Source organism: Volvox carteri (assembly GCF_000143455.1).
Source record: "Volvox carteri f. nagariensis unplaced genomic scaffold VOLCAscaffold_6, whole genome shotgun sequence".
In the NCBI taxonomy this organism is placed as follows: Eukaryota; Viridiplantae; Chlorophyta; class Chlorophyceae; order Chlamydomonadales; family Volvocaceae; genus Volvox; species Volvox carteri.
The window spans coordinates 610765-634905 of record NW_003307549.1 but is presented as its reverse complement, the minus strand read 5'-3'; the positions used below and the strand labels follow the sequence as shown (position 1 = coordinate 634905).

Sequence of the window (24141 nt, the reverse complement as noted above, 5' to 3'; positions counted from 1 at the left end):
GGACGAGGGGGGGGGACGAGGGGGGAAACNGCAACAACAGCNACAGCTACGAAGGGGGGCCCGAGGAGGGGGCCGAGGGGATGGGGGGGAAGGGGTAAACGCGGTGTTTAGATGCGGAACTGAGTCGCGAGACTGGAGGGTAGGATCAGTCACATGCACACCTCTATACTCAAGTGCTGTGTGTGCCGGCGGGGTGTGTATGAAGGCCAGCATGCATGTCTGTGTATATGTGTTTTGGGTTTTGCGTCGTACGACAGACCGGACGGGCTTGCAGGAAAGAGAGCCTGTTGTGGCATACGAAGGTAAGAGGTGTGTGTGTGTGGGGGGGGGGGGGAAAGAGTGTTGGGGTAAAAACCTCCAGGGTATGCTCTATATGCACATACATACACATGCACACACGCACACACTCCATGTGCGGTCGTACGACGATCGTCAACTTGCGGGTTGCCCGTGTACGGCATGTGTTTATTTTGTACTTCAGGATTTTATGGGCCGCATGGTGGTGGTTGACTGGGCGGTGTCCAAGACTCAATACCTCCAGGCCGGAGGGAAGAAGACGGAGGAGGAGGAGGGCGGTGGCGGTGCTGGTGCTGGTGCTGGTGCTGGCGGCGATCGCGGCGATGTTGAATCCGAAGATCCAGATCGGCCTACATCCGGTGGGTGGGTTATGCCTTATTAAGGTTTAAGGGTTTTATGGTTTTACGGTTTCTCTACGGTTTTAGGAGCGGGCGGGGCGCGCTGGTGGCTTGGAGAGGTGTATCGGCTCGGGTGGTGAGGGGTTTTTAAGGGTGGAAGAAGACGAACCACGAACGAATGAAGAAGCTGACGAAATTTACGGGGAGGGGAGGGAAAGGGGGTTTGGGTTTTAGGGGTGGGGGGGCCTGACCTCCTCGCGTTGTTTGTTTGTTGTTGCGCTTCAGTCTCCCCCCCGTGCATACACGTCTTTCCCCCGCGGCGCCCCCTCAGCTCCGACGCTGTACGCGCTCTGACCGTGTTCTGAGGCCCCGTATGTATGTACGTTTGTGTGCATGTATGTACGGTGTTTCGTGGATCTATGTGTCGTACGCAGGATCGGAGGACCCGGGCGACGAGGAGGGGGAAGGGGAGGGGGAGGAGGGCCAGGAGGTCGAAGAGGAGGACGGTGGCGTGGATGGTGAGGAGGACGAGGACGAGGAGGATGAGGAGGAAGAGATTGGGTTTAGCAGCGATGACGATGACGATGACGAGGTAGATGATGATGATGATGATGATGATGATGACGGGGAAGCGGAAGCGGAAGTGCGGGACAGTGAGGAGGAGGAAGAGGACGACGAAGATGAGGGCGAAGAGGAGGAGGAAGAGGAGGAAGAGGTGTTGGACGAGGAAGAGCTGGCGGCCAGCCAGGAGCGTGGCATGATCAGCAATGTACAGCGTGCCGTACGGGACGAGCACGAGGATGGGCAGCAACAGCAGCAGCAGGGCATGCAACAAGGGGCCGCAGCCGACCAAATGAACAACCGAATCAAGGGCCGAAAAGACACGGCCCCCGCCAACGCCGCGGCCACATCTGGTAAGGGTACTGCTGCTGCTGCTGCTGCGCCGCAAAGGGAGGAGCAAGAGCGGCCTCCGAAACGTCAAACGTGGCAAGGAGAGGAGGCGGAGGACCCAGGTAGTGCGTGTGTGTATAGCGTGTGTGTATAGCGTGTAGCGTGTGGTGTGTTTTAGGGTGGTTTTAGGCGGTGATGTTGGGGGGGGAGGGGAGGGAGGGGGAAGGAGGAGGAGAGGGCGGGAGAGGCAGAGGAAGTGTTCGGATGATTGTCGGGGTGTATGTGTGTGTACGGCGGGTATGAGAGACGCCTGTGTCGTTTACCCGTGATCCAGTCCACTTGGACATGCACGGCCCCGTGTTGAACCCCACACCGGGGGGACGAGGGGCCCCCGGACCAGGAACCTTGCAACCCAAGACAAACCCACACGCGCGCGCGTGTGTGTGTGCATCATTGTGCCTTTGAAATTTTTTATTCGTCCCCCTTTTTATGTGCACCTCCTTACTTCTCCTCCTTTCCCCCTTCTGCGTGATGTTGTACGTTGCCGTACAGACGCCGATGACGGCGAAGCACGGCCCACGACGGGTCCATCCAAGGCTTCCGCGTCGTCCCTCAGTACGACAGTATTCGTACGGGGTTTACCCTTGGACGCCACCAAAGAGCAACTGCAGGTGAGGCCAGTAATTGGGTTCGTTTGTTAGCTGGTAGTTCGTTGTTGGTTGGGAGTTATCTTAATCCGTCTATAGGAGGATATGCCTATCTCCCACTCACCCGCTATGTACCATCCCATGCGGGAAGAGCGAGAGAGAGAGAGAGGTTTTAGAGTTTGAATAAAAACGTTTTTGCTGACCAGCTCTATCCGAAAGCTGGTAATTACCCTGGCAGTCACCGTTTGAGTTAGTTGAGGCAGTTATAACGGTTGTCGTACCCGATGGTTGGTTGTTGCAGGCGCGTCTGGAACTTTTTGGACCTGTCAAGGCCTGCAGGTAGGGGTGTGCCTGTATGTATGTGTGTTCGAGTTTCAGAATTTGCCAATGTTTTTGATTTTGAAAGGATTTCGGAAATTTTAGTCAACGACGATAAGATAACGTTGAGCGCTTTGGCGCCCTGGAGGGTGCGTTTCACATTGTGATGAACACTTAACCGAGAGCTGTTCAGATATAACCAACTGTCAACTAAATAACCAACCGCTTTCCTTAAAACGAAGTTCAGGAAAATAAATAACTGTAAACACTCCGTTGCTGTTTGGTTGGTGGTTGCTCAGGTTGGTTATGGATAAGGCCTCCGGTAAGCCCAAGGGTACGGCATTCGTGGAGTTCCGGGAGGAGGAGGCGGCGGGCAGGGCGGCGGCAGCTTGCTCTCGCGGCCGGTGCGACTGGAGGGAGGGGGAGAGGCGTGTGGGGGGGTGGACGGAGGGACGTGTCTGTACATATGTACACATATATGTGTATATATACACATATGTACACATATATACTGTATACAGTAAATGGTATGTGTGTGGGAAAGAAGGTATGGATACACTAGCGTGCAAGGGAGGGTACCTTGATGTGAGTCATCCATCCATACACTCGTTATGTGTGGTGCCTCGAAGATTTGCCGTTCTTTAAGAGCTTTGAGTCATGAGCAGGTGGGGGTGTGTGGATGTGGACGTGTCTGGCGGGCTGCTGCTGCTGCCGTTGCCTGCAGACTGAGCAGCAGCCACGGCTGGTTGCAGCCACCAAGCGGCCTTTCGACCGACTGACTGCCACCAGTACGGCATACGACACACCACACTGGATATACAGACTGATGCCGGTTCCAGACACAGCAAATATGTTAAGCCGCGGCATAGAAACCTTGGGAGGTTCCAGGATCGATCCCGGGGGGGGGTAGGTGCTGCCAGGCTAGCGGTCCCTCTGGTTGAGCTATAGTCGACCTTCTCTCTTCAAACATTCGTTCAAACATTCGTTCAAACATTCGTTCAAACATTCGTTCAAACATACGTTCAAACATACGTTCAAACATACATCACCCGTGGCGTTATGAAGTAAGCAGCACCTTATGAGAGCGTTGTACCAGTAAAAGTCGCCGCCTTCAAGAACGCCTACTGATCAGTTCTGCTTCTTGTAGACTCTTTCCTTGGCAGCAGCTTCACTCGTTCGTGGTTCGTCTTTCCCACACTCTAATTATACACACACATGCACACATGTACATATGTATGTATTTACTTCGTTTTTTCTTGGGGGGAAAAGGAGCATTAGGGTGTTATGGGTTTTTGTCTTCTCCCCGGGCCCCCCTCCTTTCCGCGGACGTCCGCGCGTTTGGGGATTTGTCCATTACTGGGGTCGTGTTTCCAGCTCCCCATCATCGTAACCTCACAAGCCTTCACGAATTTTCCCCACCCGGCCGCACCTTCACCTTCAGCTCCTAACCCAAAACCCAAACCCTAATGCCGTACAGTCGCAACGAGGGACCTGGCATTACGTTGTCAGGTCGACAGTTGGATGTTGATCTGGCGGTTAGCGGGGAGGATGCCAGGAAGATAGCGGTGAGCGCGTATGTATGTATGTATGTATACATGTATTGGTGGTTGGGTGGTTGGGTGGGGGATTGTTGGGGTTGGGGTGGGGGATGAGGTCGGAAGGGTGGGGTTGGGGGGTGGGGGAGAGCCCGGGGGATGGAGGGGTGACGGAGCGCACGGGTATAGAGCACAGTGTGGTGACTTGCTGCGTTCGTCAACTCAGTGTTTTAGGGGTTTTCCATTTCCTTTTTCCCCCGGGACGTAGACTCTTTTTTTCCCGCTCCCCTCCTCCTTCCCCCTTCTTCGCCCCTTCAAAACACACACACACATACCATCAGACTGACCGAGTGGCCTCTAAGGCCGCTTCTAAGGACCGTCGTAACCTCTACCTGGCCAAGGAGGGGCACATTACGGAGGGCTCCCCCGCCTGGAACGGCATGTCCGTACACGACCAGTTGAGACAACGAGGGGAGAGGGGGGAGGGAGGAAATTGAGCAGGAAGGGAGGGGATAAAGGGGGAGTAACATGCCGCATAACTCCGTACGTGTTTCGTGTCTCTTGTAACCCCAGCTGTTGGACAGACAGCCGCAGCATAGAACAATACACACAGGAGCACATACATACATACATACATGCATACATAGATACAAGACATGAATACACACACACACACTCCTGGCGCGGCACGCATAACACGTCGCTGGAGACTAGGGAGCTCGCTTCGGTATGGAGTTATTCCCGTGTACCACCATTATCGGTATTGCCCTGATCGCGGCTCAGAAGGTCATTAACACACGCACACACACACATACATACACACACACACACACGCGCGCATGCAGGGCCAGGCGCAAGCGAGCCGCGGAGGAGAAAAACACGAAACTCCGGTCGCCCAATTTCGTCATCAGTCGTACACGTCTGTCAGTGCGAAACATCCCGCCAAACTGGACGGAAGGGCAGCTGAGGAAGATGTTTGCGGAGGCTGTACGACAGAGGGCCACGAAGGAGAATCCGCGTGTCGTACAGGTGCCGTTCACGGGGCCGATTGCTAACACTGTGGGATGCCTGTTGGAGTTTGGGGGGGAAGGTCTTGGGTTTTTGCTAGACATAAAGAAAAAGGCGAACGGGGTATGCAGTGCTCCGTGGAAGGAGGAGTGTGTTTTTCGCGTGAAGGTCCGCTTTCTCAGGTTTTAGGGGGTTAAGGGGTTTTTCTCTCTTCAGGGTTTAACAGTCACCGGGTTTAAAGGGTTTGTGGCAGATTTGTGTTTTGCCGTAATCGTCGGGTCAAAAGGGTTCACAGCAAATCGCAAAAGCCGAGGGGGGGAGAATCTTCGGTCTTGACAGAACGTCGTCTCGGGATTGACAGAGCGATGTACGATAGGCAGTAGCGGATTAACTGCCTTGCCGTTCGGTTTCGATCTGCCGTACAGGCCAAGATTCTACGGGAGCAGGACAGGTACGACGCCTCCGGCGCCCGTAAATCGAAGGTGGGTTTTAAACTTTTTAAAAAGTAAATAATGCATTTGCTGATCGTAGCAGATGTGCTTGTGAAGGGTACCGGCATGTTTAGGGGAGGGTCATAAGGACCTGTAAAACCTGTGGGGTCAGGACACGAAGTATATGCACAATAAGACATACGTACGTACGTAGTACACGCACATGCTCGCTCGCACGCGTGTGCGTGTGTGTTCATGCATCCTATCTTGCCGTACACATTTTCTGCCCATTTACGACAACCGCGGACTGGATTTGAAGACCGCGGACCGCGGACTCGCTGCCCCTTCCCGCCACAACACCGCCGCCAAGGATTACCACGCACCACCACCACCAACAACAACAACAACACAACTACACCACCATTTCATGTATTATTCTGCTGAAGAAGAAATCATTGACCGGATCGACCGAATTATCTGGGACCCAGCTGAAGCTTGCGTTACAAGATTACAAGATAAAACACATCTTCTTCCCCTTTCCCCTTTCCCCTGGCCTTTGGGTGCACTGCCTTCTGTTACCTCTGTATGTGTGTTTTGCTTTCTCTGTCTGTATGTCTGTATATCTCTCTGTGTTATTCTATGTATGTATGTATGTATGTATGTATGTATGCATGTATGTATGTATGTATGTATGTCCGCGTGTAGGGTTTGGGTTTTGTTGAGTTTGAGAGCCACGACCACGCCCTCGCGGCTCTCCGTCAGCTGAACAACAACCCAGGGACTCCGTGGGGCCGGGAGCGGAGACCCATCGTGGAGTTTGCAATCGACAACGTTAAGGTGGGATTTAGGGTTTTGGTTTGAACAAGAAACGTTCCGGTTTTTGGGGGGGTTTGGGGGTTCGGAGGGAGGGGGTTAAGAGGAGGTTTTTTTTGGCCGGGTTCCGGTGCCGGGCGGGGGAGGGGAGTGTTGTTGAGGGGGGGGGGGTGCCGGATTGCGGTAAGGCGGTAGGGGGAGTGGGTTTGGGAGTCGGTTGGTTGGTTGGTTGGTTGGTTGGTTGGTTGGTACGCCATTTGGTTGTGCTGCGCGGATATGCTGTCAGCTGTCAAAGTCCTCTTGCACTTTTCCTTGTTGCAAATTTGGTGATTGTAATGACGATTGTGATTGTGATTGTGGTGGTGATATGATGTTGGCGGTGGTGGTGGGATCCAGGTTCTCAAGAAGATCGAGCACTTGAGGGAAAAGACCAAGGCCCGGCAGCAGCAGCAGCAGGGGCAGCAGGAGAACGGAGACATGGCCAACGGCGGCGGCGGAAGAAGCGACAGAAGCGGCAGCAGAGGAAAAAAGGGTCTCGAAGGAAAGGGGGCGCCGGCTCGTGCCGGGGTGGTGGAGGAGGAGGAGGAGGGGGGGGCGGATACACAGCCGACGGTAGCGGCGGACAAGAAGGGCAAGAAGGGCAAGAAGGCAAAGACTACGGGGGCGGCCAGAGGGGAGGAGGAGGAAGCGGAGGAGGAGGCGGACGCTGACGGCGGCGCGGGTGGGGACGGTACGGCACTATCGCAGCGGCAGCGGAAACGCCAGCGGCAGAAGGAGCGCGTGGAGCGCAAGAAGGCGCTGCTCAAGGTGCGGCTCCTCGAGAGCGGCCTGTACGGAATACGGAATGCTTAGGTTGGGGACCGGCCCGTCGTACAGGAAAACGAACAAGCCCTTTTTAGAGCGGCGACTTCTCGGTGCACTTAGCCTGAGTGCATATTCTTAAGTGCTAAGTGTGCGTGCACACTCCTACTCCTATCCTGCTTTTCTGTCTGTCCGTCGGTCGATTCCTCCAATGCTTAGCTTACCACATGTCATCCTCACCTTTCACCACCTGGGCGCGTACCTCGCAACTGCCCCCGCTTTGTTGCGCCCCCCTGCTCCCGCTTTCCGTACACCGTACGTGTCGTACAATGTCCGTACTACTGCCTGCCTGAACCTCCCGCAGGAGGGCGGCGTGCAGGCGCTCGTGGAGGCGGTGGAGGTGGACCGGAAACAGCGCCAGCAGGCGGGTGATGGGTGGGCGTATGTGGGGGTGTATGTGTATTGTATCCCCCTCTCACTCACTCCTTACTGCCCGGCATTCCCTCTGTCTTACTTTTGTCCTTCTGGTCGGCCCCTCCGCGTGGCGGGTTTTCCTGGGGAAATACACGCACGCGCACACGCACGCACACCAACATACACGAACACACACGTAGGGTGGTGGTGCTGCTGTCGGAGGAGGTGGAGGGAAAGGCCAGACTGCCAAAGGGAGCCAGCCCAGGAAAGTGACCCCGTCCCAGCAGCAGCAGCAGCAGCGGCACCAACCGCAGCAGCGGAAGCGGAAGGCTGAAGAAGAGGATCTCGATCGCATCGCGCGAGAAGGCCTGGCGGCGGAGGCGGCGGCGCGAGGTACGGCAATCGGAAAACACAGGAGTGGCACGTGGGGCTGGGGGGACACGGCTGACCTTTTTTTCCCGATTGGAATGATGGATTGATGGTGTGGGGTAGGGGGTGAATGGGGTGGTAGGGGGTAAACTGGACACGGGGTGTAATGTGAGTACGCGTCGCCCTGTCGATTGTGATTTTCTCTTTATGTACTTGTTATGTGTAGTTGTTCTCGTTATGTAGGATTGGTTTGTTCTGCAGACTATTGTTATCAAAGTTTTCGGCATTTTATCGACGATAACTCTGATTCTCATTTTCACGTGTGCTTGGCGCTTTGAATGTCCGCGGCTGCCGGACTTTGCTAACTCTTTGTGCCCTTCGCAACGGTTTTTGCACCGTGTTTTTTTCGGTGTGTCTTTTGACTGTTAGATTCGTTGCTCTACCTACGCTTCCGTTCATCGTTCATCCTATCCTACAGGGGGTGATGCCGCCGCCAAGCGCCGGCGACGTGGTGGCAAGGTCGCGGGTGAGGAGGGCGAGGGCGGCGGCGACCGCTTAGATCGCTTGGTGGAACAATACCGCGCAAAGCTGTCGGGCGAGCGGCCCAAGACGAAAATTTCAGATTCAAATTCAAATGCCTCGAAAGCGGGCGGCAGAGGAGGCGGTAGGGGGGGAAAAAAAGGCGGCCCCAAAGGCAGCGGCAAAGGCGACACGGCAAAGGCGGCAAAGGGTTCCGGAGCCAAGGCCGGCGGTGGCAGGGGCGATGGGAGCTCTGGAAATGTGGCCGCGTTGGTTGCGGGAGCGGCGTCTGGGGGCCTGCGCCGCTGGTTCGATGGGTAATATAGTGATGATGAGGATGAGGATGATGGCGCCACGCTGTGGACGAGTGGGGGCGTGTTCGGTTTCGGAGCGGTTTACAGCGCCGTCTTGCCACCTGAGCAACAGTATGTCTCTTTTATACATTTCTCTGCTTGGTTGGTAGTTGGTTCGGAAGATGGTTGTATGGAGAAGTTGGCCAACTGTCCAGGGTAGAGACGTTTTTGCGGTGGTGGGGTTGTTCGTCCTTTGTATCTATCATTTCACATCATGGCCAACAGCTAATGGTTTGTAGATGTTGATACTTCCATCTTGGGAATAGAATTGTATTACTTTCACTTGGCGTACACACACACGCGCGACAAATCTGATAAGTTTTCTATGCCGTAGAAGGTTGAAGAACCCAATGAGCAGGGAAATGAGCTGTCGCCGTTGCTGCTTTTCAGCCGAGGTTTCTAAGCTTCACCGGACAGGCATTTCGGATTCCAAGGCCTCTGCCCACCTGTGAAAGCACGCATGTCTGTTGTGCATTTAGATGGCTAACCCAAAACGGGAATAACGGAACTCAAAACAGAGACATCCATCACCCTTTGCCAGCAACCGCTTTCAATTATTTTAAAGCATTGTCTCACCGTTTTAAGAGAGCTGTCGGATACAGAACACGCGGAAATGCCGCCATCCCCCCTGTGTCCAATAACACCGCATCTCGCCCCCTGACATGGCAAGACCTGGCCCGGCGACCGTCGTCCAGGGTGTGCCGTACAGCACGTGGCGTGCCGTACGGCGCTATAAAACTTCTTGACTGCTGAGGCCAAAGGGAGCACAACACCGGTGCCTATGCCGTTCGCCCAGAAGCCTTCTAAAAACCACCTCATCAATCCTCCATTACTCCCACTCCTCCCGACAGGCGTCTTGAGCAGACCCCCATCATCCCTGTCACCGTCTTCAACCTGCCACCGCTCCCATTGCCAGCCCTCAATCCGCCTCCATGGGCGCCGGCCCCTCGTCCTCCCGCCGTTCATCCCCCTCGGCTGCGGCTGCCTCTGCAGCCGGAGGGGCCTCTGGCGCCTCGCCGCCCTCCGGTGCCGCCTCGGCCTCCGCCTGCATGGGCTCGTCCTCCTTGAGCGCCGTAATGTACGGCTCTACCGCCTGATCCTCCAAAACTGTAAAGCTTAGGTCCTTTCCAACCACCGCAACGCTGCAATTCGCGTCCGTGAGCTCGCCCTCGCTGAGACTGGCTTGCAGAGCGCGCAGGCTGTGCTGTACCAGCTCGTCCAAATTTGCTCCAGGGAAGGTCTCAAAATGCTTCTCAAGATACGTCTTGGCGGCCTGTCGGGTACCCCAGCACCAGAAGATAAAAATCCACACTCCCTTAAATTGCAACGCCAAACATTTCCCGCACCAACAATCCGACCCCGACCCCGATTCCGACCTCAATGAGACAAACAAACAGACCGGCGCCGCAAAATACGCACGGGCTTAGCCACTGACCTGCGACCGGGAACCGATGGCCATGGCCTTGTACTCGTAGTAATTCCCAGAGGGGCATGTGGAATACAGGTGCGGGCCCTGGGAGTCCACTCCCGCCACCAGCAGTCCCACACCGTAGGGCCGCTTCCAGGACCGCTGAGTGCACACCTGCGCCTTGTCCGCCACCAGACGAACCAGCCGCCCCACGGGCATGGAGCTCTCGTACACGTACCTGTATACATACATGCGCGCGATGAGTGCGGCGAGATTGTAAAAAAACAAAAACAGAGGGGGAAGGCGGGTGGTACGGAATGAAAAGTACGGCATGTACGGCCGGGGTATGAACTCGAGGATAAGATGTAGCTCGGAGTTGGCAAAGGTTTGCCCAAGGTTCCTGGCTATAGCTGTATCTCTTTCATTCACGAAATTTCAAAACTAGGTGGCGAACCCCACCACCCCGCACCTGCTGAGACCCACTCAGAAACTGACACATCCACACCCATACACGCATGCATGCTCTAAACCCTGAAAAAAAGCCAAACCCACATAGAAATGGACCGCACGCACACATACGTACCTGTGGTTGATGCACTCGTTGCGCATGTACTTGCACAGCGACCGGCCATCACCCGTCAGACCCGCGATGGCAATTCCAAGGTGGTCGTCAATTTTGAACACCTTGCGCTGAAAAGACGACAGCTCCGACTGGGAGCGCTTCAAGGTGGCCAGTACGACATGGGTATCGCTCTGTACGGAAGGTTGTGTGTATTGGGGGATAGTTATACGCCGGCGTTAAAGAAACAACTGTTGCCGATGGCCCGAGTCACAGCCCCCTCCCCCCCCTTGAACCCGTTGTTCACGAGGGGCATCACTTGCATTACTGTTTTGCTTTGGACCATCGCTGTGAAATGAAAATCCTTGACGAGGGGTCCTTGAGGCTGCAGCCCGCTTCGTGGATAAACCCGGTGCTGTCGTCATTTCCCAAGTTTTTCCCGTGGGGACGCAATCGGGTAGGAGGGCCTCACCTTAAGGCCGACTGTACAGCTGCCTTGCTTTACAGCCTCCATGGCGTACTCGACCTGGAAGAGGCGTCCTTGCGGACTCCATGTCGTGACGTCGGTATCATACTGCGGTTGGAGTGGAGTGGCATCGCGTGAGGCACATCAACGTAAGCAGCAAACAGGCTATTGATCAGGCTTATAATCATGCCCATGCACACCTGGTTCCTAAACATTGTTGCTAGCCTACGGGCGCAGTGCGCGCCCAGTGGGAGCCCAGATCTCCAAGGCTAAGTCCGGGGACAAAAGAGGAGCAGTACAAATAACTTCCAGATGGTGCTATGTTTGAGAAAAACTCGTCCAATACCGATAGCGACTTGGTGCGTCACGAACACTATTCTTCAATGTATTTGTACGGCATCGCTGAAAATAATGTCACGACTTGGCATTTCCTGAACACCTTGCGTGAAGTTTCTCTGTGTTCTTCCATTGCTTGTCCTTCCTTAAGGTCCGGCAGAAAGTTCTAGCCGGCCCCAGCCTAGCCTGCCATCAGTGTCCATTTCCGAGACACCTGTTCATTAGGTCCCAGGAACCTTGACTATGGGCAACAACTTCTCTGTTCGCGCTGATGCTGAGCCTCAGGTGGTTGAGGTGCGCAAATGGAATTGGCGTGCTGTTTCGGCATAGGCCCTCATGCGGAGGGTTAGTTATTGCAGGAGGAGCCCGTCGCCCCTCCGCCTCCGCCTCCACCCAAGAAGGCAAATGCCAAGCTGGTGACGCTTGAGGTGCGGCCGTCTGATTTGCTACTAGCCGCAAGCTTCCTTTCTTGACGGGGCTGGCCCTAAACCGCAGTCGCTCTCACCAGAGGAGCTTGAGGAGCTCAAGAGTGAAGTTGTCTCGGACATCGTGACCAAGCTTGCCGGCGAGGTATGGAAGCATGCTCCTTTGGGACCGGTATGTCGGTACAATCAACACTTTTGGTACTTCTCCGCAGGACGGCGAAAAGCTCCAGGACCTGCTGGAGCCGGAGGTATGTAGGAAACTCAGCATCCTATTCCGCATGGCCATCCGTCTATGGGATTGGAGCTGACCCCGCGGTCGTCATTCACTTGCAGATTATCACCGCGCCCTACGACCCGCGCTTTCCGAATCGCAATCAGGCTCGGCATTGCTTTGTGCGCTTCAATGAGTACTACAAGTGGGTAATTTTCTAACGCCGCTCCGGGGACTTGCTGACACCGGGTTTGGTGACTCGATACATTCATCCTCCTGACAGGTGCATCTACGAGCGTGGCGAGGACCACCCTCGCTGCCAGTTTTACCAGAAGGCTTACCAGTCTCTATGCCCAAGCGAATGGGTGAGTGTAGGGTGCGCATTGGATGTCCAAGAGTGTGGGAGTCTTCCCCCTGCTGATTCGTGTATCCCATCCTACCTGGTTCCGTTCGCTGATTTCCCCCTTGTCATTCTGCTTTTGCCCTGTTAACTGCGGTGCATGCTGCTCATGTCACAGCTTGAGAGCTGGCAGGAGCTGCGGGAGAAGGGTCTGTGGACCGGCAAATACTGAGCGGAGTACGTCGTCACGCAGTTCCGTCGTTTATGATGGAGACTGGATTGGATTGGATTGGATTGGGGCCTTCGTGGTGCTGAGGCCGTGGGCGCCATCTATTCCACAGCTTAGCAACATTCCAGATGCTAGATGCGGCTTGCGGGGGACTCTAAACATGGCCGGAGGAGATGTCGGTATACTCTTGGCGTGGCTGGTGCTTGGCATGGCCATGGGGCGCAGGGATTCAGGGGAGGGGAGAGATGCTTGTTACCGGGATGAATGTGATGTACCAGTACGGCGTTCTGGGTCGTGCCGTGTCGCAAAGGTAAACGCTGCGCGCGAATGTAGTATTTAGATTTATTGTTGTATGAAGGACCGGACGGTCTCGTGGCAGACGCTGTAACTTGAAGTGAACTTGGTGCGAGGTTGGGGCCCCAAATGTTGCTCCGACCACACCGCGTTATGGATATAATGGCCTATCAGCCAGGGTCACATGTTCCACAGTGCGCAAGGAAGCTTAGTCATAGCGTAGTTGTATCACGCAGAGACGGACGCCTTCTCGTGCCAGCCAGGGCTCGGCCTGAATCGCAATTACTTTCTGGGAAGGCTAACCCCGAAAAAACATTGGCAAATTTCGATATGGAGGTACCCCTTTTGTGAGCTCGAAATTTTAACGAGGATTGGGTGTGATGGCTCCATCAAAACTGTCCGCCAACGGCTTGCAGGGCAAAATGGCATTCCTTCGCGAGGACCTAAAACATTTGTTTGACGACAAAGGCATAGACGCCTCTGCGTAAGTTGGCAACTTCCTTTCTGTGGTATACACATTCGTCTATACAGGCAAGCTCGGCACATCATAACCCTTTAAGCTCTTCCTCTCTAGGATAAGATGCCTCGCACGTGTCTGATTGCAAGATGCATTTACTTTTTGGAGCAACCTTGTACCTTCTGCAAGTCCACAGGCATGCCATGCCACAGAGGAAAGGCTAAAAACACGCCTTGCCACAAACTGATCTTCCTAGCCTCATTGTGCAAAGTCCTCTGGCATTTTCTATCTCCGTTGTGCTACACACCAGCCCCCGTCAGGGTTTTCTTTATCTGTTCTGTCGTACGTCCTGCCGTACAGGGCCGCTTGACCTTATTCCCCTCTAAATCTTTCTTCCCATCTCTCGTCCTTTTCCCCATGAACGTGAACCCCCTCCCCCTCCGTTCAAATCCATCAGCTACGAGGCAGTGGTGGACTTCCGCGACCCCATCACGCGCTACTCCTCTCTGTCCGGCTACCTCTTCAACATCGCCTTTCTGCGTGCCGCCTTCGACCCACGGTTCACCCTGCACGACATGCGGCCTTCATTGGACGAGCCGTACGGCATCACCACCCGCTGGACCATGTCCATGCGCTTCACACCCGCGGCTGTGCTGCCCACCCGCACGTACTGGAACCCCACCATCACCTTCACCGGTAGGGCCTGTGGGGACATGGCCGTGTACCGGGGGTATCGCTCCCATACGTATGGGGTGGGGGCCCAAACACGTGATCGCGCGGCGACCGGTCTCGGGCCGATTCGGTCTTTATCCTACCTCCCTTCTCCTCGCCTTTTGTGTGTCTACTCCCCTTTGCTCTTAACTCTTTTCCTACGGCCCCCCCCCTTGAATTGAGTTATAATTGCATGTTGCATCATGCACTTTCTCCGCCTTTCCCAACCCCCGCAAGCGCCTGAGCAACCACACCGCCCGTCCTCCCAGCTTGCCCTGGAGGCCCTGGTCCTGGTGCTGGTCGGGATTTGCTCTCCTTATAACACCTCCCTCCCCCACCCCACCCCCAGCCAAATCACTTACCTATCGCCCCAACCCCCCTCCGTGCCCATCCAGGCACCTCCACATACGTCTTCAACCCCCTCAGCGGCAAGATCTTCAGGCACATCGATACATGGGACTCCATTTCAAACCAGGTCTCGGCAGTTGGTGGTTGATAGTTGGTAGTCGGTTGGGTTGGCGAGTGAATGAGTGAGTGGATATCCGGAGGGTTATGATGCGGGGTGGGCCAGGTCGGAGCACGGGACGGGGAGGAGACGTGTTTTCCTGACACGGAGGGGTTGGGAGGGTTTAGTGGAGGGTTTTAGAGCTGCGGGCGGGGGTGGGGGGCCTGAGGACCCTATGTATCCATCTATTATCTATTCACCTAGCTAGCTAGTTAGCTAGCTCCTCGTCGCACACTCCGTGGACAGCTCTACCAACGCGTCAAGATTTAAACGCAGCGTATTTCTGAATGCGGCACATCGAATGGTCATTACCCCTCCTCCATCCCGCACTCCCGAGAGAAACCCGTACTCCAGTCGGCCCCTAGTGTAGGGCCTTTTTCCATGGGCGGTGTTGGCCATCTAGTCGCTTGATGTGGCCCATCCCCCGTTGTTGTTCCTCGTTTCCTGTTGTGTTGTGCGCGTTTTGCATACTGTATACGGCAAATATTGGGCTTTGTACGACATATCGGAAGGAGTTTTTTTCGGTGGAAGGTTTCATTGACTTTTTCAAGCAGCTGCTGTCATTCTACACCACCCCTGATCTTGAGACACCGGAGTATGCCGTGCTCAGGTGCGTCGTGTGTGTGCATGCATGTTTGTGTGTATGTATGTATGTTACAGGGTGGTATAGCTTCACCAGCGGCCCCCTTTCCCTTGGAGGCAGTTCCCTGCTCTCCCCTGCGAGAGGGGCACCCTAATCCATTCACCCCATCCGACTTCAGAATGTATTCGTTGGGTTCAGCAACTTTCACCACCAGCATCCAACCAAATCTAGCGGATCAACGGCGCCTCAACTAGTTCCAACTGTTTGTGTGTATGTATGTATGTATGTATGTATGTATGTATGTATGTATGTATGTATATCCGGAACCATCTAACCGTTAGTTCCCCCCATCCTCCCTCCCTCCCCTTGGCGACAGACGCAACCGCGACTACGAGGTACGACGGTACCAGCCGTACACGACAGTTGAGACGACGATGGAGGCGGCGAGTGCGGTGGACCAGGAGGCGCTTCAGAGCGGCAAGGTGGGATGAGGGCGGGAGCGGATGGGGGGAAAATGGAAGAGAGGAGTTCAAGTAATGGACAATTACGAAGGAGGAAGAGAGAGAGGAAAGGTTGTTGTTGGGAGCCTTATTTGCGCGTAACCTTTGCTTTCCTGCCTTACCAGGCCCTTCCCCCCACACCCACACTCCACCACATATAATACTGTTTTACCCTGCTTTTCGTCCCCCCTTCCCCCTCCACCTTCCCTCCACCTTCCCCTCCACCTCCCGTTTCTCTTCTTTACCCACTGCGAATCCTTCCTCCCCCCTTTCACTTGCCATCCTACTTCTAAAACCCTCCACATGCATTGCGACACGGTACGGTACGGTACGACGATGTTCCTTCATCCTTGGCCCTACCGCCGTACGGCAGGTTTCTGTCAACCCCGCTGGCCCCGGCTTCCTGGGTATCGGCGCCCTGGCTCGTTACATCCGGGGGGATAACGATCAGGCCGCTCAGCTGGCCATTACCACCCCCTTGCTGAGCGACTCCAGGGGAAGGATCCGTTTTGTGATTGGCGAGTCAGATTTGAAGGTACGGAGTGGGATTTGGGGGGAAAGGTGGGGGGGAGGCGAGGGAAAGTGTTGGAGGAAATGCGCATGTGCCGTACGTAAAACAAATGCCGCTATTTGCGGCTGCCGCAATTTTCCTAATTACATAGCTCGCACTTGTTTCCTAACCTGAGACACGGTGTTTTTTCTCCCCCTTCCCCCCACTCCTTTCCCGAGCAGTCGTTTCCCTCCCTGCCGCAATCCAGTAATCCCTCCGTGTCGCTGGTTAGACAGGAGGGGGGGGTGGTTGCCGCACGGACGTTCGGTGGCTTTTCAACAGAGGAAGAGGCGGCCAGGCAATTGGACGAGCTCAGGTGGGACGAGCAGTGCCACAAGGCCGGCTCTTCTAGGTGCACATGCATGCATATACATGTTGCCACATACATATGTATATACATGTACGTATGTGTATATGCATATGTATTTTGTTTGTGTATTCCTCCCTCCGCCCCCCTCCACTTCACTTGCCTGTGGTTCCCCCCTCCGCCCCCCCCCAGGGCCTCCCTGGAGCGAGACGGTCTCAAACCCGCCGGCCAAACATGGACCCTGGCCCGCTATAACGACCCCGCCACTCCGGGGCCCTTCCGGCGCAATGAGGTGCTACTGCCACTGAGAGATTTCGACATCTGGCAGTAGCAGGGCAGTAGGGTAGTAGGCGTTAGGAGCTCGGTGCCAGGGATGGCTGATGGCAGTGAGATTTGGATTTAGTACATGCCGCTTGATATAATATTTGTGAAAGTGCGTGTTGTTGGATGGGCAGTAGCGGTGTATGTCATGTTACGGATTGCCGCATCACGAGAAGGCTAACTGTTCAGTAAACAATGATTATGCTATGGCGGCTGCTTGCTTGCGACGATCCAAACAGGTCTACGCCGCCGTAGCAAGTCTGCCGACCTTTGTTGTTTGAGAATTTCATTGACGAGTGTGTACTCCAAACGTGGCGGCGTTCTTCTTGTGCTTGCACTCCTATGCCGTACGGACTGCCCTGCGAATCAACGGGGGGTCAACTGGCTGCACCGGGGCCGAGCCCCTTTTTGGCTTTGAAAAGCCGCCCCCCTAGTCGGGCTCAAGTATGGGCCATATCCGTTTGCCTCTTATCGTTTGCGGAAGCTGACAATCCACCGTCTCAATGCTAAGTGCCGTGCCCTGGTCGCCAGTATGCCTGCCTGTCGTGTAGGTTGTATGCATGCTCGTGTTGCAGCGGCCTCCATGGCAGGAGTGTGCCGGGTTGACAGTGACTGGATGCTTGCACAGCCTCCAGTTTCTTGAGTTCGGTCGTTTCATTATCTTCGTTGTCGATCCAATGCCCCACCAGAGGCCATTACTCCTCATCATGCCGTGGAGCTTGATGTCGGCCCTTGTGTCTGTGTGCACCTGTGGATTGGCTCAAGTCGACCCGGGTGCCCAACCGATTGCTCAAAGCAGAGCTACCATCACCATCACGAGGTTCTCCATTCTTATGTTCCTTCGAGTTCTCATATGTGCTCCTGTTGTGCAGTAGATGCAATCATTCTGGTGCTCACACAGTGATGTGTTTCATTTTGAACCATGCTCTGCTGTCTTAAGGTTGTCTTTGCTGGAACATCTTGCCTTACGTGGTTAGCTGTCTGCAGTCCATATGTAGTCATGCCTTAGCGTTGTACCTGGGTGCATTTGCCTGAGCATCCCCACTGTTGTGATGTAAGCAGTTTTGTTGCAGTATGCAAGAGAACCTCGTGCTTGCAACTGTAATGGCAACGCGGACATTGCAGCTTTGAAAGACTAGGGAAGTGTAGGGAATTAGTGTTCGTTACCGAGTAGGTTTGGTTTAACTTTGATCAGTACGACCTTCTGTTGTGGCAGGCCTATGTTGCCAGACTATTTAAAGCATCCCTATACCATTACTTGTAAGCTTCGTACTCTTCTCTTCCTTGTCTCTCAGCTAGCGTCTGCAGACTGGGCAAGCTAGGAAGTAATTAGGGTTTTTAACTTCCCTATATGTAAATTTTATCTCAACTAAACTTCCTTAGAAACTAATTAGGTTTAGTTGAGAAGTTTAGAAATCTCAACTAAGGTTTCGGCTACTTTCTGGCGGAAGGGTCGTTTAGGCTGAAACTTAGGAATTAGAATCCCCATTTGCTGCTTATTAACGATAATTCAATAGTTTTGCGCTGCGTTGAGTGTGCGCAGCGAAAGGTGCTCAGTTGGCACACGGGGCAAGGGACCCACGGGACACCACCGCCTGCAAGCCACTGCACACCCATGGAAACGAGCATTATATAGCAAGTAGCAAGCCCCTAAACACTCCAAAGAACACAGCGATTGGCAAACTGCTGAACTGCACACCACGACACCAGGCACCACGTGCCAGTCGGTGTACCCCGCCGCCCATTACACACGCGCGCTCTTCTCATCCTCTGCAGCCAGCAGAGTCATCACCACCTCCTCGTCTGACAGGCGGCTGCCCTTGCCCTTGTTGGAGTCGTCGTTCTGGCGAATGTAGATGAGCTTCTTCGCCCGCTCCTGCGACAGGCGGTTGCGAGCCTTGCTGAAAATGTTGCCCCACAGCGACCAGTTGAACTCAGCAGCGCAGGTGGTCGTGTGCATGCGCAGTACACGGTCCGCCACGTTTGCCAGTGCTGGGTACTGCACGGACATGTGCTGCGACCAGAACATTAGCCGCGCTTCAATGCCCGCGATCTGCACTGACACTGTGGTGGAATTGCCGGCCTTGCTCTCCACAGTCTTGCGCGCGGTCAGCACCTCCATGTGCTCCTTGCAGTCGTCGGGGACGCCCATTAGGGCGAGCGTGCCCCACTAAGAAGCATCTCCTGAAACACAGCAGGCGTTGGAGAAGGAGGTGAAACACAACAGCCTGTTTAAAACACGATGCAATCTCACGTGCTGTCAGCAGCTAGATAGGATTGATGGCGTTCACCAAGAACAACACGAACAATGCAGCCAGTGCTGCAAACACACCTTGTCCGCCCGCCGGTCCTCTTCCGTTGCACCCTCGCCGTTGCCCGCATACACCTCAGCCGCCAGCTTACGGGCGTCCTCCCGCTCCTCCTTGCTGAGCTCGTGGCCGAGTACTCCTTTGAAATTCCCTGGCCGAGTACTCCTTGCCATTGTAGGTGTAAGTATCGCGCTTGCCCTTCGGCGGCTTGCCAGAGGCTTCACCGACGTCAGCCATTGGGAATGTAACTCAGTAACTATTGGATGAGTCCTCAGACAGCTTCATCTACAGTTTCTCAGGACTACCTAAAGTCGCTCCTCAGGTTTCGGAGCTGCCGTACAACTAAGGCGCCAAAAAATTCCATCTAATATCTCAGTTTAGTTTCTAAAGTTTCTCATCTAAGTTTAGAAGTTTAGGTTTAGATGACTTCCAACCCTAGAAGTAATGCTTCCTCCAGTCGCCAACTGGAGCCGGTTCCTACACACATAGTTCGAAGACATACGAAGAGAACGGTGACCGCAAGGTGAACACTAGTATAGACCTCCTAGGAGGTCTATAAAGTGAAGCAGACATGTCAGTTAGTTTCAACCAACGTGAGTTTGTCGCAAACCATCCAATTCTTGATGAACACCCAAGCAGCCCATTTGTGACCCTGACATGAAAACCAAAACAAAACTTAACAGGAACTCACTTTTTATTTGGTGATGGACATCCATTGGTCATGGGGTCCGGCTGCTGCTCGAAACAGCTTCAAGACACTGCTCTGTTTTCTCCTCGACACTAAAATACATATGCTTTGAAACACAGGTAGCAAACGGCGAAGAACAATTATATATTACAGCGCTCATCATGCTTGTGTGCAACATCACCGGACTGTAACCCTTGAAGCCTGTGAATAGCATACATGTCACTTCGGTTGGTCAGGTTGAGGAAACTCCTGAGCACTTCCCCTGTTGCATAGCCAAGTCTTTAAAAACCCTACCACCGATCTACCTACCTACCTAACTGCCCGCCTACCTACCTACCTACATACCTACATACCTGGCTGGGCCATTTTCACGGGTTGAGACTTAGGTGAGAGCTGATAGGTGGTAGGTAGGTGGCTAATAGGGAGGAGGTTGTAAAAACATCCTAACACCCCCTGCAAACTTCGTCCTGCTACCATACTTGCCAACACCCCCCCACACACATCCCCACACCTCGTGCACCATGCCATCCGGGAGGGGTACAGTGCGGATGGGAAGGGAAGGGGGAAGGGCTGATGCGGGTGAGGATGCCCCGCCAGAGAAGCCAACGGACGAGGGACTGTGAGAGAATGGCGACAGACGGGACAGACAGAAGGAGAGTGGGGAGTGAGAGGGTCCTTGAGTACTCTTCCAGCAGGACGCGGAAGAGGTATATGTCGTTTACAGCTGTCCTGGTGCGGAGATGGTGATGGTGGTAGGGTTTGGGAGGGTTTGACAGAGGGGATATATCCTCTGGTCTGCTCTGCTCTTCTCTGCGCGAGGGTGCGTAGTGAAGTAGTAGCAGCCTGCACAGGCAGGCCGCCAGCGTAGCTGTTTGCTTGGGTACTGGGTCAAGGGCCAGAAGAGCTAGCAATATTACGAAGGTTTAGGAAGGCCATGCTGCGCAGCATGTCCCGTCCTGGGCTCGAGGTGGCGGAGGGCTGCGAGTAGGAGGGATCCTCGTTTACATGTAAACTTCATGTGGCCACTTCAGCAAAAGGTATTGGCTTAAACTTGCCCGAGCGCAGGCATAACGCAGTGTACAATCTATATTTCATAGTACACATTCTTATTCCTCGGTAAGTTGTTATCGTCGTACGACTAATCTATGGACATGCCGTCACTTGCAGATTATCCCTACTTGCAATAAAAATTGGAGAAAATAAGTAGCCAGAGAGCCCTGGCAACTTTAACTGTCCTTGTTATTTTGTGCTATCTACTCGTAACAGTTGACGCCAGGGTCACGTTGTCAGTGGCAGACGACCAGGCAGCGGGACGAGTGCATTTCAGCCTTTCAGATTTCGTTCTGTACCTGGGAAACTGTAGATGGCGACTAGCTGCATTATCTCGCAACCTTCAAGTTCTTAGCTTTCGCTACGCAAACGTCAGTTTCTGTGCAGCTGTTAAAGGGCACAGATGAAATTTGCTTCCAGATGTATACTGGCAAAGAGGGCCTCGCAACATGCTCGGGAAGAATGCGAGCAGGTTTCCGGAAGCGAAGCACCAGTCTACAACATCTTAGGCCTACCTGCTGACATCCTTGAGCATATCTGCCATTACCTTAACGTACGAGACGTAATAGCGCTTTCTCGAACATGCAAGCTTTGGGGAGGTGTTGCGTCGTCACCTCGCGTCTGGGCAGGCCTCGTGCAGCGTTCATTTTTGTTTGAGGAGCTGCCTCAAGGTAAGCGTAAGGCTGAAAGATTGCTATGCATAATCAGGGCTATTATGGCGATGCCTGTAGCATTGGGCGTTTTCAACCCTGGCGCACCGATTTCCGACTGCTTGCAGACCTCGAGTTCCTAAGCTCACTAGATACGCAGCATATCCGAGCCCAGTTCTGGCAACTCACTCGGCAACGCCCAGCGTTTCTTTCCGATGCACCGCGCACGTCGGAGATTCTTGAACGCACGGGGTCCCGTTTTCGAAAGGTGGGGTGGCCGCGGTAAAGCAGCGCGGCGGCAAGGCCTCGCCAACGGCGCAGTTCGCCTGCAGATATTCCTCATTTATTCCCCATGCTAAATCACTTGATCTGCTATGCTTTTCATCCCAAATAATAAACACTTCCCTATCATGGCCCAGCCAAGACCGCCCTCGTTAAGTCCACGACGAAACATTTAAACGAACCTACCTCACTCGCTCAACCCTTCCCAAACTGTAAAACCCTCACACTCTCACCCGCAGCAACTCCGTTCCGCTATCCCTTCCGCGCTCGTGCGTTGGGGTTTGCCCACGTCTGGCTTGCTTCCGTTATTTCCCGCCCAACTCCCATTCCCCTATCACTCATCTCCCCCTCCTCCCCCTCCTCCCCCTCCTCCCTTTTTTTCTCCCACATCCCTCTTTCTCTCCTTCCAGATTCTTCACCTAGACGGCCGACGCGATTTTAACTTCACCACCGTCTTCCGCGACGTCCCCCCCGGACATTACTACGTCATATGGCGTGTCATGCTACAGCCGGGTTATGTGCGAGGCTACTGCAACTTCCGAGCCGTCTTTAGTCGCCCATCCGACCCTAAAGCAGTTGCTACTGCCGCCGCCGCCGCAACCGCCGCTGTAGCGGGCCCAGCCAAGCATCTTTGCAAGCTCCCGCACAAGTCAATCGCTACCGCCGCCGCCGTCGCTGCTACAGCCGTCAAGCACCGACTGCTACTGCCCCTCCGTCGGAAGAGGCAAGATCGGCGACGGCGAGCGCAGGAGGACGGCCAGTCAGGTCTGTTAGCCGGGACGGACGTGGAGAGGGCGGGGGGTATGGAGGGGGTGGAACAGGAGCAGGAGATCCAGGACGATGGGTCGGGAGGTGTGAGGGGCCGCAAGACAGCGAGGGCGTTGCTGCTCCGGCTGTGGCCGAATGGGGCTTGGGGCTGCGGACGACTGCGAGGCGGCGTCAGCTCCGCTGCGGTCGCGCCGATGGTGGGAAGGGACGAGGACAGCGCCGCGACAGCGGCGGCAGCGGCCATGGTGCTCATGCAGCATCGCAACCATCAGCATCACCAGCATCAGCATCATCACCTTCAGCCCGGACAGCAGGAGCTGCAACAGCCACAGCAGCAGCAGCAGCCAAGGGGCCAGGCGGGTCAAGAGGCCCATAATGCCCCAAACCACCTTTACCACCGCTACAATAATAACAACAACAATAACGACTATCCCGAAATCGAGCCGGAGACTGTGGCGCCAGAAGGGAATCCGCAGGAGCAGCTACCCCCGCCGCCGCCGCCGCCAGTCCGGTTATCTACTGTCGCCGCCGCCGCAGCAGCAGCAGCAGCAGCAGCCGGCCCCACCGCTGCCGCTGGCGGTCCTGGCGGCGGCCCTCAAGCGCAGCTCCTTCACCGCGCCATGGGCCACCTGGCCGCTGCCTCCACCAAACGCGACGCCGCCTTGGCGAGTGGCGGCGGCGGCGGTCCTCGCTACGTGTCGCGGTGGATGGCGCCGCTTTGGGGCAGCCATACCAATGCCTGGCGGCAGCTGGATCCCGCGGGACCGCTGGGGTGCGGCGACTGGCGCAGCCTGCAGATGGGCACGTTGACGCTGCGGAGGCGCGCGGACGCCCACTTGCACGGCGTGATGGTGCAGTTGCGGCCCGCGGACGGGGCGCAGATGGCGGCGGCGCTGCCGTCGGGGGAGACCCGCTGGCGGGGCCTGCTCGTGGACTATGTGGAACTGGTGGGCGTTCACTGGGGGAGGGGGGCGTTGTTGTGATGGGGCCTTCGGAGAGATTTTGAATTTAGTGGGTTTGGGGTCTTCGGGGGTTTTGCATGGAGGAAGGAATAAAATTAGTGGAGGGTTGGGTTTGGGTGAAGGGTTTCGTCTCCGCGGTGTGTGTGTGTGTGTGTACGTATGTATGTCCTAAAGAGGTGGAAGAGAGCCGAGCGTTTGGAGCTAGCAGCGTTTGGAGGTTGTCTTTCTTGGGGGAGGGTAGTTGCCTTTTGACTGGCCGCGTCTAGAATTCTCCTCCATTAGTCCCCCTTCCCACTCATCACATGCTCCATCTCCTTGGTAGTGTTGTTTCGCGCACCTCCCGCACCCCCCCCTCCCACAGCCCTTTCCTGACCCCCTCCTTTCCTGCATGCGATTTGCACCCCTTTTCTTTCTTCCTAGGTTCCTGCCCGCCAGGGCAAGCTGGTGCTGCCCTCGGGTCACCTGATGAACCACCAGCGGGGGGGGGGAGGAGGAG

General features: G+C 55.1%; 6 protein-coding genes across 6 annotated transcripts in view; 4 read left to right on the top strand and 2 right to left on the bottom strand.

The window, feature by feature from the left end:
* Positions 1-8702, top strand: part of VOLCADRAFT_87629 (uncharacterized protein) — a gene marked incomplete at both ends in the record, with an annotated part of 11992 nt that extends 3290 nt beyond the window's left edge. Inside the window, 14 exons of the mRNA XM_002947430.1 lie at positions 482-656; positions 967-1648; positions 2079-2197; positions 2475-2512; positions 2791-2895; positions 3969-4056; positions 4368-4468; positions 4872-5202; positions 5460-5516; positions 6171-6302; positions 6675-7085; positions 7444-7524; positions 7694-7886; positions 8341-8702. Coding sequence (XP_002947476.1) covers positions 482-656; positions 967-1648; positions 2079-2197; positions 2475-2512; positions 2791-2895; positions 3969-4056; positions 4368-4468; positions 4872-5202; positions 5460-5516; positions 6171-6302; positions 6675-7085; positions 7444-7524; positions 7694-7886; positions 8341-8702 — 2875 coding nt within the window. The remainder of the gene's footprint in view (positions 1-481; positions 657-966; positions 1649-2078; positions 2198-2474; positions 2513-2790; positions 2896-3968; positions 4057-4367; positions 4469-4871; positions 5203-5459; positions 5517-6170; positions 6303-6674; positions 7086-7443; positions 7525-7693; positions 7887-8340) is intronic.
* A 576-nt stretch (positions 8703-9278) lies between these two features.
* Positions 9279-11503, bottom strand: poa6 (20S proteasome alpha subunit F). The gene is made up of 5 exons (XM_002947297.1): positions 11368-11503; positions 11174-11275; positions 10726-10895; positions 10170-10380; positions 9279-10007 (listed from the first exon to the last, which is right to left on the bottom strand). The coding sequence occupies exons 1-5, from the start codon at positions 11380-11382 to the stop codon at positions 9654-9656; spliced, it is 852 nt and encodes a 283-aa protein (XP_002947343.1). The 5' UTR covers positions 11383-11503; the 3' UTR covers positions 9279-9653.
* Positions 11504-12255: 752 nt separating this feature from the next.
* On the top strand, positions 12256-12702 carry VOLCADRAFT_48974 (uncharacterized protein; the record flags this gene model as incomplete). The annotated part of the gene is made up of 3 exons (XM_002947429.1): positions 12256-12344; positions 12423-12504; positions 12658-12702. Coding segments are annotated over 3 exons (216 nt in total), but the record flags the coding sequence as incomplete, so codon positions are not given.
* A 680-nt stretch (positions 12703-13382) lies between these two features.
* Positions 13383-16946, top strand: VOLCADRAFT_57138 (uncharacterized protein; the record flags this gene model as incomplete). The annotated part of the gene is made up of 8 exons (XM_002947428.1): positions 13383-13486; positions 13917-14155; positions 14566-14645; positions 15188-15285; positions 15635-15680; positions 16132-16293; positions 16491-16624; positions 16808-16946. 8 exons carry the CDS (start codon positions 13383-13385, stop codon positions 16944-16946), a joined length of 1002 nt encoding a protein of 333 aa, XP_002947474.1.
* A 1734-nt stretch (positions 16947-18680) lies between these two features.
* Positions 18681-19418, bottom strand: VOLCADRAFT_87625 (uncharacterized protein; the record flags this gene model as incomplete). The annotated part of the gene is made up of 2 exons (XM_002947296.1): positions 18681-19064; positions 19269-19418. The coding sequence occupies 2 exons, from the start codon at positions 19416-19418 to the stop codon at positions 18681-18683; spliced, it is 534 nt and encodes a 177-aa protein (XP_002947342.1).
* Positions 19419-21386: 1968 nt separating this feature from the next.
* On the top strand, positions 21387-23666 carry VOLCADRAFT_87624 (uncharacterized protein; the record flags this gene model as incomplete). Its single annotated transcript, XM_002947427.1, has 4 exons — positions 21387-21654; positions 21762-21901; positions 22155-22184; positions 22326-23666. The coding sequence occupies 4 exons, from the start codon at positions 21387-21389 to the stop codon at positions 23664-23666; spliced, it is 1779 nt and encodes a 592-aa protein (XP_002947473.1).
* Between the last annotated feature and the right edge of the window lie 475 nt (positions 23667-24141).

Excerpts from the sequence above, each read along its gene's own strand:
- poa6 (XM_002947297.1), bottom strand. Across the intron at positions 10,896-11,173 it reads GCTGTACAGTCGGCCTTAAG|AGCGATACCCATGTCGTACT; the intron begins GTGAGGCCCTCC and ends CCTTCCGTACAG. Across the intron at positions 10,008-10,169 it reads CCATCGGTTCCCGGTCGCAG|GCCGCCAAGACGTATCTTGA; the intron begins GTCAGTGGCTAA and ends GGTACCCGACAG.